At 36.3% G+C, this 16,796-nt stretch overlaps 1 protein-coding gene across 1 annotated transcript in view; it reads left to right on the top strand.

Annotated features, from left to right (window-relative positions):
* USH2A (usherin) overlaps positions 1–16,796 on the top strand; it is a 641,433-nt gene that overhangs the window by 233,123 nt on the left and 391,514 nt on the right. The window contains exon 21 of the mRNA XM_004578639.2: positions 11,079–11,209. Within this exon, the coding sequence (XP_004578696.2) occupies positions 11,079–11,209 (131 nt within the window). The remainder of the gene's footprint in view (positions 1–11,078; positions 11,210–16,796) is intronic.

The raw sequence follows: 16,796 nt of genomic DNA, 5'->3' as shown, positions 1-16,796 counted from the left end.
ATTTCTAAATCAACAATGGAACTTATAGAAATGAAAATTTAAAAATTAAAAATGTTGAATTGGATTTTCAGAAGGCAAATAAAATGATGCTTTCAGGGAAATGCCATATTAAATGACAATCTTAGAAGGTAAATTTCAAGCTTTTCCAACTTCTTCCTGACACAACTCAGAAGGAACATATTAAACTCAAAATAATAAAAATGAGAAAATAAGCAAGACACGATTAGATATCAATGGAATGGAATCAGACCACAAGTTCTGGAAATGTTTTACAGGAGTAAGGGTATGAAGAGATGGAGCCTAGAAAAGAAACCTATCATCCAAATGACTGCATTGAGTGCGGATGAAATGGAAGGGGTAGTTGATAATGACATCAAGAGGTTTCAGAAAATAAATAGGAATAGAATACTTTCATTATTACATAAAGATTTTCCTTTAAAGATCAGGAGTTACCTAAAAGATATATGTTGAACTAATTTTTGGAAAAGTCTATTAAATTATTTACCACACTACTATAGAAATTAGCAGAGCAAAATATTCCTTTAATAGATCTGGAAAGCATTTTATAAAATTACTCAACATGAAAACTTTGTTCAAAGGATGGAGAAACTCCTTCATTTACATTACTGCTACAAATATCCGACACCTAATGTACGTAATTATGATAATAAAATAGTGCATTTCTTCAGATTTTACTGACACTGTTAAATGTTATAAAGAAAAATCTGTTTGTGTTTGATGCAATTTTGGTAATAAAAGTTTTTAACTGTCCACTGAAAACTGGTAGGATAAAAGAGCTCATAAAGCTGGTAGAAGATCATTGTAAAGAAATCAATAAAATATGTGAGGAATAAACAACTTTAAAGTTGAATTAATTGAACCTCAAAGATGTAATATTTGAAAATGAAGTTAACAAAATGAATGAAAATAATTGCATACCCAATACTGTGAATCCAAAATGAAAAATCTAAAAAAGTACTATATGTATTGATGATTAATGTTATTAAACTGGTCAGTTTTCCCAAATCAGTCTGTGCATGTAATGTGTGTACATCAAAATCCTTGCCAATGTTTTGCTTTTTTCTTTTTTTTAATTTTTTAAATTTATTTTTTATTTTTTATTCATTAATTACATTGTATTATGTGACACAGTTTCATAGGTACTGGGATTCTCCCCACCCCTCCCCAAACCCTCCCACCATGATGGATTCCTCCATCTTGTTGCATAACCATAGTTCAAGTTCAGTTGAGATTCCCTCATTGCAAGCATATACCAAACATAGAGTCCAGCATCTTATTGTCCAGTCAAGTTCAATGGCTTCTTAGGTATACCCTCTCTGGTTTGAAGACAGAGCCAGCAGAGTATCAGAGTAGCAGAACTCCATCACTTCAGTTCAATTGGCTTACTCATATGGGATGTTGGTTTTACAACTGGTGGTTTAACCTACAACAAAACTGGTCCCTGTAATCGATGATATTGCTGAAGAGTTACAACCCATTTTTCTTCCTTCTGCTTGGGCTTTGGAAAGCAGAGCTGTTATCAGCTAAATTGTTTTAATTTTTATATCCTTTTTTAAAAAAGAATACTACATGACAATTTCAATCATTTCAAAATGCTTTGCATTTTCTTTGCTCAGCAAAAAGCTGGAGTACACTGGCCAGAATGAAAGTATTGGATGTCTTAGGTTTTAGTTCAGAAGACACACATTTTGTTGTTAGAGGAAATGACAGGGTCTTCTAATTTTAGGGTGCACCTGGTAGCAGATGCACAGATGGGATTGTGTTTTCTGAGTCTTATCTCTTAAATTTGTTCTTTACATGTAGTTTCTTGCTTTCCTTTCACTTCCTTCATTGATTGTAACACACATCACCCCTTGAAGTGTATTTGAACCCGCACTGCGAGCAATGCTTTCCACAGATCTGCCTTGCTAAGCCTATGTCCTTTCAGACGCAGCCTATGTCCTTTCTTGGCTCAGCAGGTGTGCTTGTTCTCCACATTTTCTCATTCTGGGAGTGACTGATTTTCAGACAACGATTGCATCTGATTTCTGCCATAATCAGATCCTTGCTTCCTCTCCAGTTTCTCATTCCTTCTTCGCTCACCTTCAACTCCAGTGTGAGATGTGGTTCTGGCTTCACTGCATTTGAATGACAAGGCTTGGCTTCAGGTTTTGAAGGTTTCAGTATTTTGTCTCTCCAAGTCACTATAGTCTTGGATTAATTGTGGTTATATTTGGTCTCCTTTCCAAAGTTACTTTTATTATTTTCCATGATACCTCTCTACAGGCATAGGGATTCCCTTACTTTCTTTGCCTTTCTCCCTCCCTGTGTTCCCCTCTCATCATTTCCACCCATTTTGTTACATAGTTTAATCCTTAGTAATAGTTAAAAGATTTACATTCTGCTATTTAAGTTTATTATGGCATTGTAGGTATAGACAAACATAGAAAATTTAGTATCATATTGAAAAGACACATTCAGATGTTTTACTAGGATTTGTCCTTTTATTGGGGAGTAGAGATACTTCATAGTAGGCTAGTATCCATTATGCAATTAAATTTTTACAATATGTGTATATACTCGTGTATATGTGTACTTGCCTATATATTTATTTGCATTTTGCATGAATGTTTCCTTACTTCAAAGAGAATATGTGTTTTGTTTGTTTGTTTGTTATTGGCTTATTTCACCAAACATAATGATCTCTAGTTGGGGTGAATTTATTACAAATAATACAATTTCATTCTTTTTGATAGTTGGGTAGTATTTCATGGAGTAAATATACCATAGTTTTTGTTTGTTTCTTCTTTTTTTTTTAAATCCATTTCTCCTTCAGTGGGCTTCTGAGTTGTTTCTGTGTTTTCAGTGTTGTGGAATGTGCTAGTATAAACACAGATATGCATGATGCTTTCTCATGTTTCATTTTTTGCTTCATTTATATAGATTCACAGGAGTTGGGGAGCTGGGTCATATGCTAGACCCATTTTCAGTTGGTTTCCTTTTTGATCAGTTAGTTTCTTTCATAATGTGGAAATATTCATATTAAGCTATTGTTATGGTCCTATGAAACACTAAAGCTTTAAATGTGAAAAGAAAAAAAAAGCAAGGTATATGCTAGAAGAAAATATTAGATATTCCTTTTCAATATTTTGTGAATTGGGAAATATTTTGTAACTCACAAACAACCTCCCGAAGAAGTTGAAGACACTATCTGAAAATTTTGAATATGTTACTTTAGCCTATAGGAGAATGGATAAAACAGCAGACAGAATATCTTTCTCTCTATAGCTCCTTCTCCCTGTAAATCTGCCTTTCCAAGAAAATATATAATGTTTTAAAAAATTATATATTTAAAACATCTCTAGACAAAAGGTCATTATCTGATTGTTACACAAACATGAGGACCTAGAATATATATTCATATAAATTTTAACATTAGCAATAATGCAAAAAGTAAATTCTATTAACAATAATATTAAAATAGCACTAAATTCTCATTTTTGAAAAATCAGATTATGAAATGAAGAGATTTCAATTATGAGCCAATGGGGAAATAGACATTCATACCATGGAAGAGCATTTCAACCAATAATTTAAAAAATTTTAAATGAGAGGTAAAACATGAGAGACAGATAGATCCCTTGTACTGATTCCTTTCCCACAAAGCAGAAACAGCCAGGTGTAGACCGGGACCTGCGCTATGCGCCAGAAACTCCATCTGCGTCTCCCACATGGTTAGCCATTGTCCAACAACTTAAACTGCCCCTTGCTGCTTGCTAGGGTGTCCGTTAGGAGGCCGGAGTCAGGCAGAACTAGGACTCAGTCAAACTCTGATGCGTGATGGGAGTGTTCCAGGAAAGCTCTTTATTGTTAAGCCAAATGTTTCCCCAGTTGTTAGTCTTTGAAGGGTAACATGACTAGGTCTGTGATATGTTTAAATCTTATTAACATCTTAGAGTCAAAAATTATGCATGAATGAATCTTTGTAGCAATATTTCTTTTAATAAGAACCAACTAAAACATTTTGCATATTATACAAAGCATCTACTGTATTTGATAACATGTATCTAACATCTTAATTTCATTTTCTGTTACCTTTTAAAATCTTTTTGTGAGTATATATCAATGTATGTATTTGCCTGTCTTGTGTATTTTTTGTAACTAGCCATTCTGGTTGATCATATGTGTTTCTTTAAATTTTGTTTTGTATTTGATAGCTAATGATGATTTATCATCTTCATTTGTTTATTTTAGTAATAAATATTTTTATCAGATTTTTGTATTTTAAATATTTTTATCTATTTTGGTAACTTTTTCAACTTTTTGTTTTTCTGTATAATAATTGCTAATTCAAAGGTGATTTTATTACCTTTCCTATTATCTTAAATTTTTTTCCTCTATTGTTTAAGAACTCTGATTATTTAATAGTCCTACAAGTGTATTATTTGTGATTAAATTTTAAAGTTGTAGATTTACTAGAAAGATAGCTCCAAGCAGCAGTTGAAGTTTAAGATTATTAAAATCTTAGGCCATGCATTTCATAATATCTGTGTGACCCTGACCTAAAGTAGTAGCCCCAGGTCTGCATTTTCAAAGAGCTAGAATTCAGTGTGAAATCCAGGCACTCCCATTATGGAACCCCATTGTTCTGCTGGTTACATCAAATGCCCATATACAAATACGCAAAACGGAAAATGTTCTGGCACTGCTTGGCTCTAATCAAAAAGCCATCTTGGGCACAGGATGAAGCAAATTGCTAAAGTCAGGGATGACGGGGGTAAAACTCAGTTCCACAGAGGCATTTAGATCTTCTGTGCTCAACACCATTCTTGGAGGTGAGGCTAAGTCAGTAGATGAGAGATTTAGAAAACTATGATCACTTTTTAATAGGAAAAGAGAGTGTTAATGATGTGAGAAACCATAGATTTTCACGTTTGCCTCATAGTAAATTCAGTAACATTGTGTAAAGTAATTTAAACATACCAAAAAATTGTTACATTTTAATCCATTCACTTATGAATTTAGATCATTAACAACTGATTGTAAGATTTAAGCAGATAGAATTTGATCTATGCTCATAGCAATAATTGTCAAGAACATGTTTCAATAAAGGTGCATTTTTACTTTTTTAATGCTGCCCACACAAAAAGAAGTAACAACATATTATTCATCTTTCAAGTCTAATGAGAAAACTGGCATGATTGAGTTATTCTGAAAGCTTGGGGGAAGTCTACTATGCAGCCTCAAGTCCAGTTGTCCTATACTATATTAACTCCTCCTTTTTCTTCAAGAAACTTTCCTTGATCAGTGAACATTGTTGTGTGGTAGGGGCCTAATGGGAATATGGGGTGAGGAAGTCTTCCTAGAAAAAAGAAAAGACCTTCCCTGAAGTAGGGAACCTGGCAATTTCAACTTGTTATCCTCCTCACCTCTCCCCTTTCAAGATTTGTTTATTTTTAGTTGAAAAGAAGATTTAGAGAGAGGACAGACAAAAATCTATCCATTGGTTCTCTTCCTAAATAACTACCATAACTGGAGCTGAGCTGATCCCAGGACAGGAGCTAGGAGCTTATTCTGAGTCTCTCACATTGGTGCAGGGTCCCAGGGTTTTGAACCACCCACTGATTTCTTAGGCCACAACAGGGAGCTTGATGGAGAGTTGAGCAGCCAGGACAGGAACTGATGTTCAAATGAGATGTCAGTACTTGCAGGATGCAGAATTAGCTGATGGGACCATTGTTGGAGGCTTTCAAACTGTTTCCTCTCAGTTTGTACTGCTGTGACAGTTTGCATATGTACTTGCCCATACACAGTGCTGCAGTGCCAGTCAATCAAAATGCAGCACATCACATATTGGTAGAAAAAGTTCCAAGAATTACAAGGGAAGGCAAGAAAGAGCAGCGTGCCCTAATGGGTAACTATGCATGTATTTGCATCCCTATAGCATTCTATAAGCACTCTACAGCAGCCCCACAACATTAGAGCACTCAGTCACAATAATGTGTGTTACCATATGTGATGGAGAACAAGACTGAAGGTGTACAACGGCATGCTCCTCTTTACATGGGACTCAGATTGGATATAAATCTTCTGAGCTGGTGCTGCCATGGAAGTAAACTGCTTTCTGCTAAATGCTTGGTTTATGTCCCATCTCTCTGGATGGAAATCCTACTAAGGTTGTATTTTAGTTTCACTAACAGGGAGTTTTTTTGCCACATAAAAGTAAGCTTAAAAACTGTGTTTGAAAAACAAATGTGCTTTTTTTATTCTTTGAAAAGAATATAAAGTATTCTTGGGGTCAGTGTTTTGACATGGTAGACAACCTCGGCCTGTGGTGCTGGCATCCACAATGGGGTGCTGGTACATGTCCTGGCTGTCCCACTTCTGATTCAGCTCCTTGCTTATGGCCTAGGAAAGCAGTGGGTGGTTCAAGTCCTTGGCCCCTTGCACCAGAGGAAACCCCTAGCTCCTGGCTTCATATCTGCTCAGCTCTGGCCATTGCAGCCTTTTGGTGAGTGAACTAGCTGATAGAAGACTGGCTCTACCTTTCTCTGTCTGTCTCTCTCTCTCTCACTGTCTAGCTAGGGTTCTCTATCTCCCTTTCTCTTTGTATCTGCCCTTAAAATAAAAATAAATTTGAAGTAAAGAATTCTCATGTTAGACTTGGCTAACATTTCAATATACTCAGTCATTTTCAAACAAGCAATTATTTTCTCAGTTGAAGTAATTACAACAGACCTCACCTAAATCTTTGCTTTTACTCTCCTCTCTACTGCTGCATAGATGCTTCCTGATACCCTAAAAGCAAGATTTACTGTATTCCTGCACTGAAACATGGCTACTTTGGTTCTATAACTTTAAGTAAGCTAACTTAATAATTTTATTTCTATTTACATTTTAATTAGTTTTTAATTCAATAAAATTTATAAATAATTCTAAGAATATGATTCTTCCTCTCTCACTTCTTCCCCTCTCTCCTCGTTCTTCTTCCTTCTCCATTTCTTTTTTCTTTTTTTTTTATTAATTGTTGGGATGACATCTTTTAAATTTCTATTACAATAAAAAGGCTAATGCTTCACCAAATAAGCAAAAGACAAAAATATTATAATTTGGTGGGATATAGAGAATGGCTGTAAACAAATTTGGAATGGAAAATGATCGAATGAAAAATTGATTATTTTACCACCAAATGTTAAAGTAATAATGGATACTTTTAAAGCAAAGATTTGAATCATACTTTATGATCCCAAAAATAAGATTTAAAAAATGATGATGATGGGAAGATGCAATTTCTATATCAGATTTATTTAGGTGCTTTACACCCATACCCTTATGATCTGTTCCTTCAATATAGTATCCTCTGGACACCGGTCATTTGCTCAGTTGAAAAAGATTATTATTCCAACTCCATTGACTTTATTTCCATTCTGATTATTATGGGTGCATAGGAAGTATTGATATAGTTAACTAACATTGTCTTCTTAAATTTATTCTTTTTAGGTTTCCATTATACAATATTATTTTATTCTAAATTATCTTTTGCCTATATTTTTCATTTTCTTAAATATGGACACTTGGTCCCAAAGTTTTTTTTTTTAATTTTTCTACATTTATCTCTTTCATCTGAGTTCTTGGTAGGTGATAACCAATTTACTCTTCTAGTTTCATGTTGCCTTCTGAAATTTAATTTCTTACTTCCAAATGATAGGACTCTAGATTCTTAACATGAATACAATATGCTAAAATTGAACTTTAGCTCCAAAACTTTCTTCTTTATCTGACATTTCCAGCTCTGCGATTAATGCAGCCTTTCCCCCAGTAATTGGTAAAAAGATTGCTCCCCATCATCACCTCGGATCAACATGTCTTAATGAGTCTCTTCTGAAATGTGCGGAGCCCACTCTTTCAATCAATTTAGTTACTTGTTTGTCCTTAATTAAAATCCTTATTATCCTATTTCCCAAAAGCACAGCGATCTCCTCTCTTGTTTCTCTGTAGCTAAATTATCTGAATCTTCCATATGTCCCACCAGTAGTTGTGGTGCCCTAACCCTGACTTTGAACATCCTATTTCTGTCTTCCACCTTATTTTTAAATGTCTTCCTTTTACTTACCTATAGGATGCATTTCAGATGGGTGTCTCAGGCTTTTCAGTTCTGCTTATTAGGAGAGATGAGAGAATTAAAGTCAGTAGCTTTAATTAGTTGGAACAAACAATCTTGCTGTATGGAGTAGGAGGAGTGCCAGAAAGGACAAAGCACTAAATCTAACAGTGGGAACATACCATCCAACCAGAAAAGAAAAAGAAAATGAATATATGCAGCCATGAGATATCAAGATGGCAGGAACAATGTTTTATTTTGTTTTGCTTTAATAAGTGGGGGTATACATGAAGCTAAGAAAGCCATAACAAATTTGAGTTGTTTTCTTTGGATAGCTTGAAGCCCATATTCTGATCTTCCTTTTGCTGATACAAAATAAACTTCATTCTTAGTATGTAGCTGGTCCTTATTATCTGGGGATTACATATCTGCAGATTTCACAATCTCAGATCAAAACTATTTTTAATGATGATTAGTTTGTTTCTGCTATATAATACAATGAAAGACCTTTGGTTGTTGCATTTTACTGAATGTCTAACTTTTCTTTTGTCATTATTCCATAGACAATACAGCGTAATAGTTGTTTGTATTTCATTTAGTATCATAAGCAATTTAGAGGTGATTTAACGTATAAGTTAAGCAGTATGTATAAACAAATGGTATAACGTTTTACGAAAGCATATTCTCAGATTTAGGTATCTTCAAGGTCTTCAGGAACAAGTCCCCTGTCCCTGAGGGATGACCAAAAACAACCTCATTTCCCATCATTGTCTTCAACATGAGCTTGACAGATTGCTAGATTGTGCATGGTATATGGACTCAGACGTGGCTTTTCCCATTTCTCTAGGATCCTTAATTCCCCTCTTCCAATCCAGATTTCCATGGTAGTTTGTGCACCTCTAGGTCTCTGTGTGATTTCTCCATAGATCATCCTTCATACAGATTGAAAACGTGATCAAGCACTATGTATCTGTAATCCCCCCTTAGTCCCTTTGTATTATATTATACTTCATATACATCTCTGAACCACATGTCAAAATTTTCTGTGGATTTTTGTGTTTTTTCTCTAAGCAGTGCTTCATGTCATTCATCTGTTTGTCAGTGTTTCCTCTTTACTGCATAGTTATCAGCAACAATTTGTGTTGCATAGATGCATATTTTTGTTCCTTTGCTCACAAAATGACTTCTGCCTCCCTAACTCCATACTGCCCTTTCCCTCAAAGATGCCCACAAAATTATTAAGAACACATAGATACTATGTAATGCACAGTGATGGAAATTTGAATAATACATGTTTTCTGAGAAAGTTGGATTTCAGTGAACACAAGTTACATAGTGCTGTCTACACAGGAGCTTTAACTCCCAGCCTAAACTAAAGAAAGTTGACTCCGATTCTTTTTTCTCATAATCCAAGCTGATTGTATCACTACTTATATTAGTGTGTATTTTTAAATTCTGTGTTTCTGATATTTTAAAAAGGTTTATTTATTTTTTAAAGAGTTATTTATTTTTTATTAGAAAGTCAAATATACAGAGAGGAGGAGAAAAGGAGAGCAAGAGCTTTCATCCAAATATTTACTCCCCAAGTGGCTACAATGGCGAGTTGGGCTGATCTGAAGCCAGGAGTCAGGCTCTTCTGGGTCTCCCATATTGGAGCAGTGTTCCAAGCTCTTGTGCTGTCCTACACTGCTTTCCTAGGACACAAGCAGGGAACTGGATGGGAAGCAGGGTCACCGGGACACAAACTGGCACCCATATGTGATCCCAGCACACGCAAGGTGAGGACTTTAGCCACTAGACTACTGATTGAGGCCCAAGGTTTATTTTTATTGAAAAGGCAGATTAACAGAGAGGAGGGGAGACAAAAATTTGCAGAGAGGAGAGACAGAAAAATCTTCCACCTGCTGGTTTTCTCCCAAGTGGCCAATCGAATCCAGGAACCAGGAATTTCTTCTGGGTCACCCACTTATGTGCAGGGTCCCAAGGCTTTGCCCCATCCTTTGCTGCTTTCCCAAGTCACAGCGAGGAGCTGGATGTGAAGTGGAGCAATCGGGACATGAACCAGCACCCATATGGAATCCTGCCAGATCCAAAGTGAGGATTTTGCCAATAAGGCTGCTGTGCCAGGCCCAATTGCAGTAAAAACGCCCAGTTATTGGTTTTCACATGAGTTTTTGCACTCATAATCAAACCTCACCATATAATTTGTCCATTAAGATATTTGTATTTTTAAATTTTCCATTGAACCAGGAAACTTGGGCTTGTGCCTCTTAAGTGTCTTTTCCAATTTTAATACATTAAGAAAATAACTTCCACCCTGGAAGAGTTGTATGGTGTGTGTGGGCAGTCAGGCCTGTTATCATGAGACGGTGTTCTGGGACTGCCACATGTTGGCCCTGATACTTGGGCTGGACATTTCTATAAGAGAAGAGAAATGTCTGTCCAGTTCAGTGAGGGGCCAATGGAGACTCAACTTCTCAAGGCTGCCAACTGTTTGGTTGTAGGATGGTATTTCAGGAAGTATTTCTTCTGAGATATTCCGTGGCAATATTTCTCAATTTTAGCATTTGTTACTGGATTGGTTCTTTAAACTTCTTGAGTATTTTAAACAAGTTGCCCTATGTTTCCTTTGCTCTAGTCAAAACTCATCTATTATTATGACCTATGATAATGTTTTCACTCAAAGTATCTAATTGGGGTGTCAACATATCTTTTTAGGTGTATGAGAGTTGTGTTCATTTAAAATTTATGATCTGTTGATTAGCAGGTATAAAGGTCCAAGTTTCCAAGTAATAGTTGGCATGTAAAATGGGATATATTTAAAATCAGATGACTGGGACCATTTATCTGCATTTCTTTGTAAACTTTCCTGACTGCACTCACTGTGTCATAAATAATAATGAAAGTAAATCTACATTTATCTGAAAGAATCAACAAAACCCTAGCACTTAGTTGCTGATTGCATTTGTGTTGGCAGGCATCAAGGCCAGCTTTCGAACAAGGGTGCCTGAAGGTTTGATTATCTTTGCAGCATCGCCTGGAAGCCAGGAAGAGTATTTTGTACTGCAGTTGAAGAATGGACGACCTTATTTTCTTTTTGATCCCCAGGTAAATGAACAGTCATGCAAGTTGATATTTTTAGCAGGTACCGGGTACTGAGGTGAGAGCTGGTGCTTTCCAATGTGTTTATCCAAACCTTATCAGGTAGCTTCCATCAGTATCCCCACTTTACTAAGGCAGAAAGTAAAACTTAAAAACTAATACGACTGGCCCCAAGGTACCACAACAGAAGCTAACATTCAAACACAATAGTCTGAGAATATATGCACTTGATAATATGTAATTTGGTTAAAAAAATACTAAAACTTTGAAATATATTGATTTTGGTGTCTTTCAAGAGAAAAATTAGTGTCTTTCCCCTCTGCTGATTTTTTTTTTCATTCTTCCTTTCTTTCTGATTTCGAGCAGCAACTCCTTAAAGTTGTGTTAGCTACTACTGTGCTAGATGTTATGTAGTATAGTTGTTTGGAATTTAATATGCCTGTGTCCTGTAAAATAATCTGGAGTAATGTAAACAATTGAAAATACTCATGAATGTTACAAAAGAGAAGTATGGGATATTCTGTATCACAAGAGCATGCTTCTTTTCAGAGTATCTTTGAAAATGTGACATTTAGCTGTGTTGTAGGCAATTTAGAAAAGTTGATCAAGATGAAAGCAAACATCCTGATCGTAATGCATGTGTTTGAGGCAGGACAGTAAAAGTACTGACAGCTGTTGAGGAGAAGGAACTGGCAAAACAGTTTCCCAGCCAAAATAATTGTAAATGTTTAATATCAGAGGTAGACAGATGCATGGTATAATGAATACATTGAGATCAATACAATATGGCTGAAATGGAGACACCAAAGGAAAAGTGTGAACTTGAAAAGTTAGGTGGAGACCACTGATTCATTGCACTGTATGGAAATACATGATTTTGAACTTTTTTGAAAGGCATGGAAAAGCCATCAAATATGTGTCTTTATTTCAATTAGCTTGTATTAATGAGTAGTTGATATTAGATATTTCATTGGACTTGTAATTTAGAAGTAAGCCTAAGTACAAGGTTTTACTGTTCATTTACTTGTCTTTAACTAAAACCTGATGGAAATCACGAAATATGCTTGTAAAAATGTTTTATGTTATGCTGGTAAAGCAGCCACAACTCAACTTACATGTAGGATAATGGTTTAATACTCTAGTTGAAGTTCATATCTTCATGTATCCTAAAGACCTATCATTAGGAAGGGCAAGTTCCTATAATTTAGATATAGTTTGAGAGGGTCCCACACCTGATTCCCTGTTGTGATTTACTGAAAGAGTAAAAACTCAATCCGTTTATAGCCTTTTGACATAGATTTTCTGTTAGGTGATTAGAATTATGTAAGTCATCCAAAGAGTATACCCTGAGCCTGACAAAATGGCTTGATTGGCTAATGCTCTACCTGCAAAGCATCAGTATCCCATATAGGCACTGGTTTATGTCCCAGCTACTCCACATCCTGCTCCCTGCTTACTGCTTGGGAAAGCAGTGGAGGATGGCCAAGTCCTTGAGACCCTGCACCCATGTGATAGAGCTAGAAGAAGTTCTTGGCTCTTGGTTTGGATTGGCTCAGCTCTGCCATTGTGGCCATTTAGGGGAGTAAATCAGTACATGGAAGATATTTCTTTCTGTCTGTCCTCCTGTGAATCTGCCTTTCCAGCAAAAATAAATAAATCCTTAAAAATACTTTAAAAATAAAATAATTGCATACCTCTCATGATTGAATCCTGGTGCTGTATGAGAAAAGACTGAGATACCTGAAAACATGGATATTCGTGTCCATCTCCTGACATTTAATGCTCCGTACTGCTTGACACTGTTCCAGCCACAAGACAATCACCCAGCTGTTTAGATGTTCAAGTTGAAAATTACAGAATTAGGTTACCTGAGGTATTCTGTTACAATAGTAAAGGCAGACTAATAAACATGGTACTAAGTGAGCATTGTGCCAACTTCAAATGGCAAGTGAATTCTTCCTGATCTATGAACAATCAACTAGAAAGACCAGGGGGTGGCAAGACTCCATTCAGAGGTCTCTATAGGGGCACAATAATAGCCTACTTCAAGCAGTAGACCCTCAAATGCAAGGATGTCTGGGTGCTCCCTGGAATTGTTGCTGCTTTGAGGATACCAACAGCTGGGCATGAATGAGCTAAAAGAAAGAGGTACTCATCTAAGAAGACCCAGCACTAGAAAGAAAGGGGCAAGCAGTAGCCAGCACAGATGGCTAGGCAGACTTGACTGAAAACACATCAATATGCTCACATGAATTAAAAAATGTAACTGCTCATTTGAAAATTTTTAGTAGATTAATTACAGAAGAGGCACTGAAGGCCTCAGATGAATAGATCAGAAGATAAAGTTTACTGCAGTTCCTAAAATATCTAAAATTTTTAAAAAGGAAAAACATAGATACTACGAACACCACTGACTGAGAAGAGATTATGGAAAACAAACCAAATGCATAGGAAAATGATGAATAAAACAGAAATACTGAAACATAAGATAGAAAATATCTACTGTAAGAATTAATTGTGATTTTATTGAAAGGAATTAATCAAGTTTAAGTGCAGACCAACACTTCTATGTGTGGGTTTATTAGAATGATTTCAGCCATTATACTTGGTGCCCTCTCTTTGTATAAATGTATATATACACGCAGAGTTTTATAAACCCAGAAAATCTTTCTCAAAACCATTGATGCTATACTATTCTTCATAACAATCTGTGCTAATAGCGTCAAAGATCTTTTTGGCTTGTATTGTGATGCAGTGAGTTAAGCCACCATTCACACACCAGCATCACATATCATAGTCCCTGTCAGAATTTGAGCTGCTCCACTTCCAATCCAGTTGACTGCTAATGCACGTTTGGAGACAGCCGACAAGATGGTACAAGGGCTTACAACTCTGCCTCAGTGACAGATCTGGATGGACTTCCTGGAATATAGTTCCAGTCTAGCCCAAATATTGTAGTTATGTGCTGGGGTCCATGCGGTGGGTGTGGAGGACACAAAGGTGTGTAGAGAACTGTTCCATTGCAGGCAAGGCCACAAGGAATTTGCAAGGACACCGGATAGCCCTACTGAGAATTCTGTCATCTATTTAGGCATTGTCTGCCCAGAGGAGTTGGTCTTTACTATCAATGTGAGTTTGAAAGTTGATGCTGCTGATACTGTCTTAGCAAAGGGGCCTTTTAATATTCTTGCTGTCTTGGCTCCCCCATTGACCATATGTTAATCAAGGGTGTAGCAGGAACCTATGCTTGGGGTATTCCTCCCCCATTGACCATATGCTAATCAAGGATGCTAAGTCTTTTGGCATAGTGGGAATCTGTTCTTTCCCTCTTTCCTTGATTTTTAGGTCCCTTCTTCTGTGATACATTTCCTTCATTAACTGATTCAAGACTAAGTGTAGAATGAGGATTGCAGTAGGAATGTGTTACTGATTGATATGTGCCATCTACTGAGAACTTCCTGACCACAGGATTAGGACAGGGATACCTTGCCTCAAGGTAAAACAATTGGCAGAACTATCCTTAGGAATGCTTGCTTGACCAGGTGTGAAAAGTCTGTGCCAGCCTTTGTGACTGCTTCTGTGTAAATAAAGTGGACAGCTTTCCCACATTGTCCATTATGATCCTGAAATCGTAGTGCTCTGTTTCCTTCCTCTTTGTGCTTAATCCACGCACCCTTCATGCGTCCTGAACTCGGCTGAGGCTGGACCCTGGAAGTTACGGGAAGAGGCTTTTCTTTCTTTTTTTTTACTTTCTCCCTCTCTGCCCTCATCTCTCAATAATTAACAATATTAATATTCAAATAATTAACATTAATTAATATGGAAAAATATATTCTATGCACCAAAGTAGAGGAAAAATATTATAGCAAGACATCTCACCAAAAGGGGAAAAAATTAAACACATGAAAAGAAGCAGCAGTGGTTAATAAGAAAGCTATCAATAATGTTAAGCTTAAAAAATTTATGACAGAGTAAGCAGAAATATGTCTTACAGTGCCAAATAAGAGTCATTGAAATAGAAGGAAAATGTGGCAAGGGCAAAAAACAAAAAACAAAAAAAAAAACCCTCTAATAATTATTTGTTGCTAAAATTAGCAGGAGTTGAAAGGGAAGGAAAGATGAGCGAATTAAAAGTTTCTAAAGCTTAACAGTGAGGGTTGGAGTAAGGGAATAGATCATTTTGATGTCTTGTTTCTATGAAACACACAGTGAGAATGTTTGATTTTAAATGTGGGGAACTAAGTTAATTGCTGAGAGCATAAAAAATGTTTCATGGGATATCCAAATAAATAAGGTGAAAAAAGAGACCTAATGCTGCACCATAAAAGCTCAATGAAAGTCAGAAAAAAAAACAATATAGTAAAACTTAAGAATGTCATTGAGAAAAAAAAATTAGATTTTGCTTTTACTCTTCACCTTGTTAATATCTGAGGACAAGTGATACAAAAGCTACATGAAGAAAAAACTAATTCTGAAAATAGCTTTAAAGTATACAGAAGGGCACTATCTCATATACATTTAAAACTCCAGGTGGATGATCCTCATGCATGGGTTCAAATTCCACCTCCACTCCTAATTGCAGCTTCAGGCTAGTGTGCACCACCAAACATTGGCAGGGGATGATGCAAGAACTCGGGTCTCAGCCACCCATGTGGGATAACACAATGAAGGCTCAGGTTTCTGGCTTTAGCATGGCCATACTCCTGCAGAAGTTGAGGCATTTAAGTGGTGGAGGAGGCAAATGGGACCTCTATCAACACCTCTCTCTCGCTGTCCTTCTCTCTCTCTCTTGCTCTTTCTCTTTCCATGCCCCCCCCCCCACCATTTCCCTCTCCCTTCCTTCCAAATAAATGGAATATACAACTTTAAAAAGAAATATTTTTATAATAAAGAATATAATGTAGGTTTTCATTAGTTGTTTCATCTTGTTCTTGAAGTAGCCACAAGTGGAGTACCATTTTCCTCTTTGCTTTAGATGAAGAGACTTTTTTAACCAAGGTCACAAAGTGGTTTAGAGATAGACCTGATTAATACTGAATTTACATTTTTTTTCATTCAGTGGACATTTGTTAGGAATATATTGTACTCACTATATGATGTGCAGTTACACACTGGGATACAAAATGAGAAATAAACAGTGTGTCTCTCAGTAGAACCTTGGTCAAACTTTGCCTATCATATATGTTGAACTTTTAAAATACACATATACACACTTACAGCCTGAACATGTCACTGTTTCTGAATCCATTCAAAATAGAGCCTGAGTAATGAAAACAAGCCATTTACTTTTTAGTAATTTAAAGGTTAGTGTTGTGGGAATGGAAATTAGAAAGTCAAGGACCAGGTTCTTGGAACCTCATGCAACGAATTGGATGACGCTCAAACAGTAAGCCTAACTGCAGAAGCTTATTTTAGGAAAAGGAAGTAAGCTTCGTGAGAGTGTGGAAATGGGCCAAGAAAAAAATCGTATTGAAGCTGAGAATCAAGGCCCTGAGGATAATTAGCACTGTGTTCTTACATTCTTGCATCAAATTGCGGTTTTGAAGCCATTTGTGTGTGTTTGTGTGTGTGTGTGTGTATAGGCCATCTGGTT

Source organism: Ochotona princeps, chromosome 10 (assembly GCF_030435755.1).
Source record: "Ochotona princeps isolate mOchPri1 chromosome 10, mOchPri1.hap1, whole genome shotgun sequence".
Taxonomy (NCBI): Eukaryota; Metazoa; Chordata; class Mammalia; order Lagomorpha; family Ochotonidae; genus Ochotona; species Ochotona princeps.
Note: the sequence above shows the minus strand (reverse complement) of the source record. Positions and strands in the feature narration are given on the sequence as shown.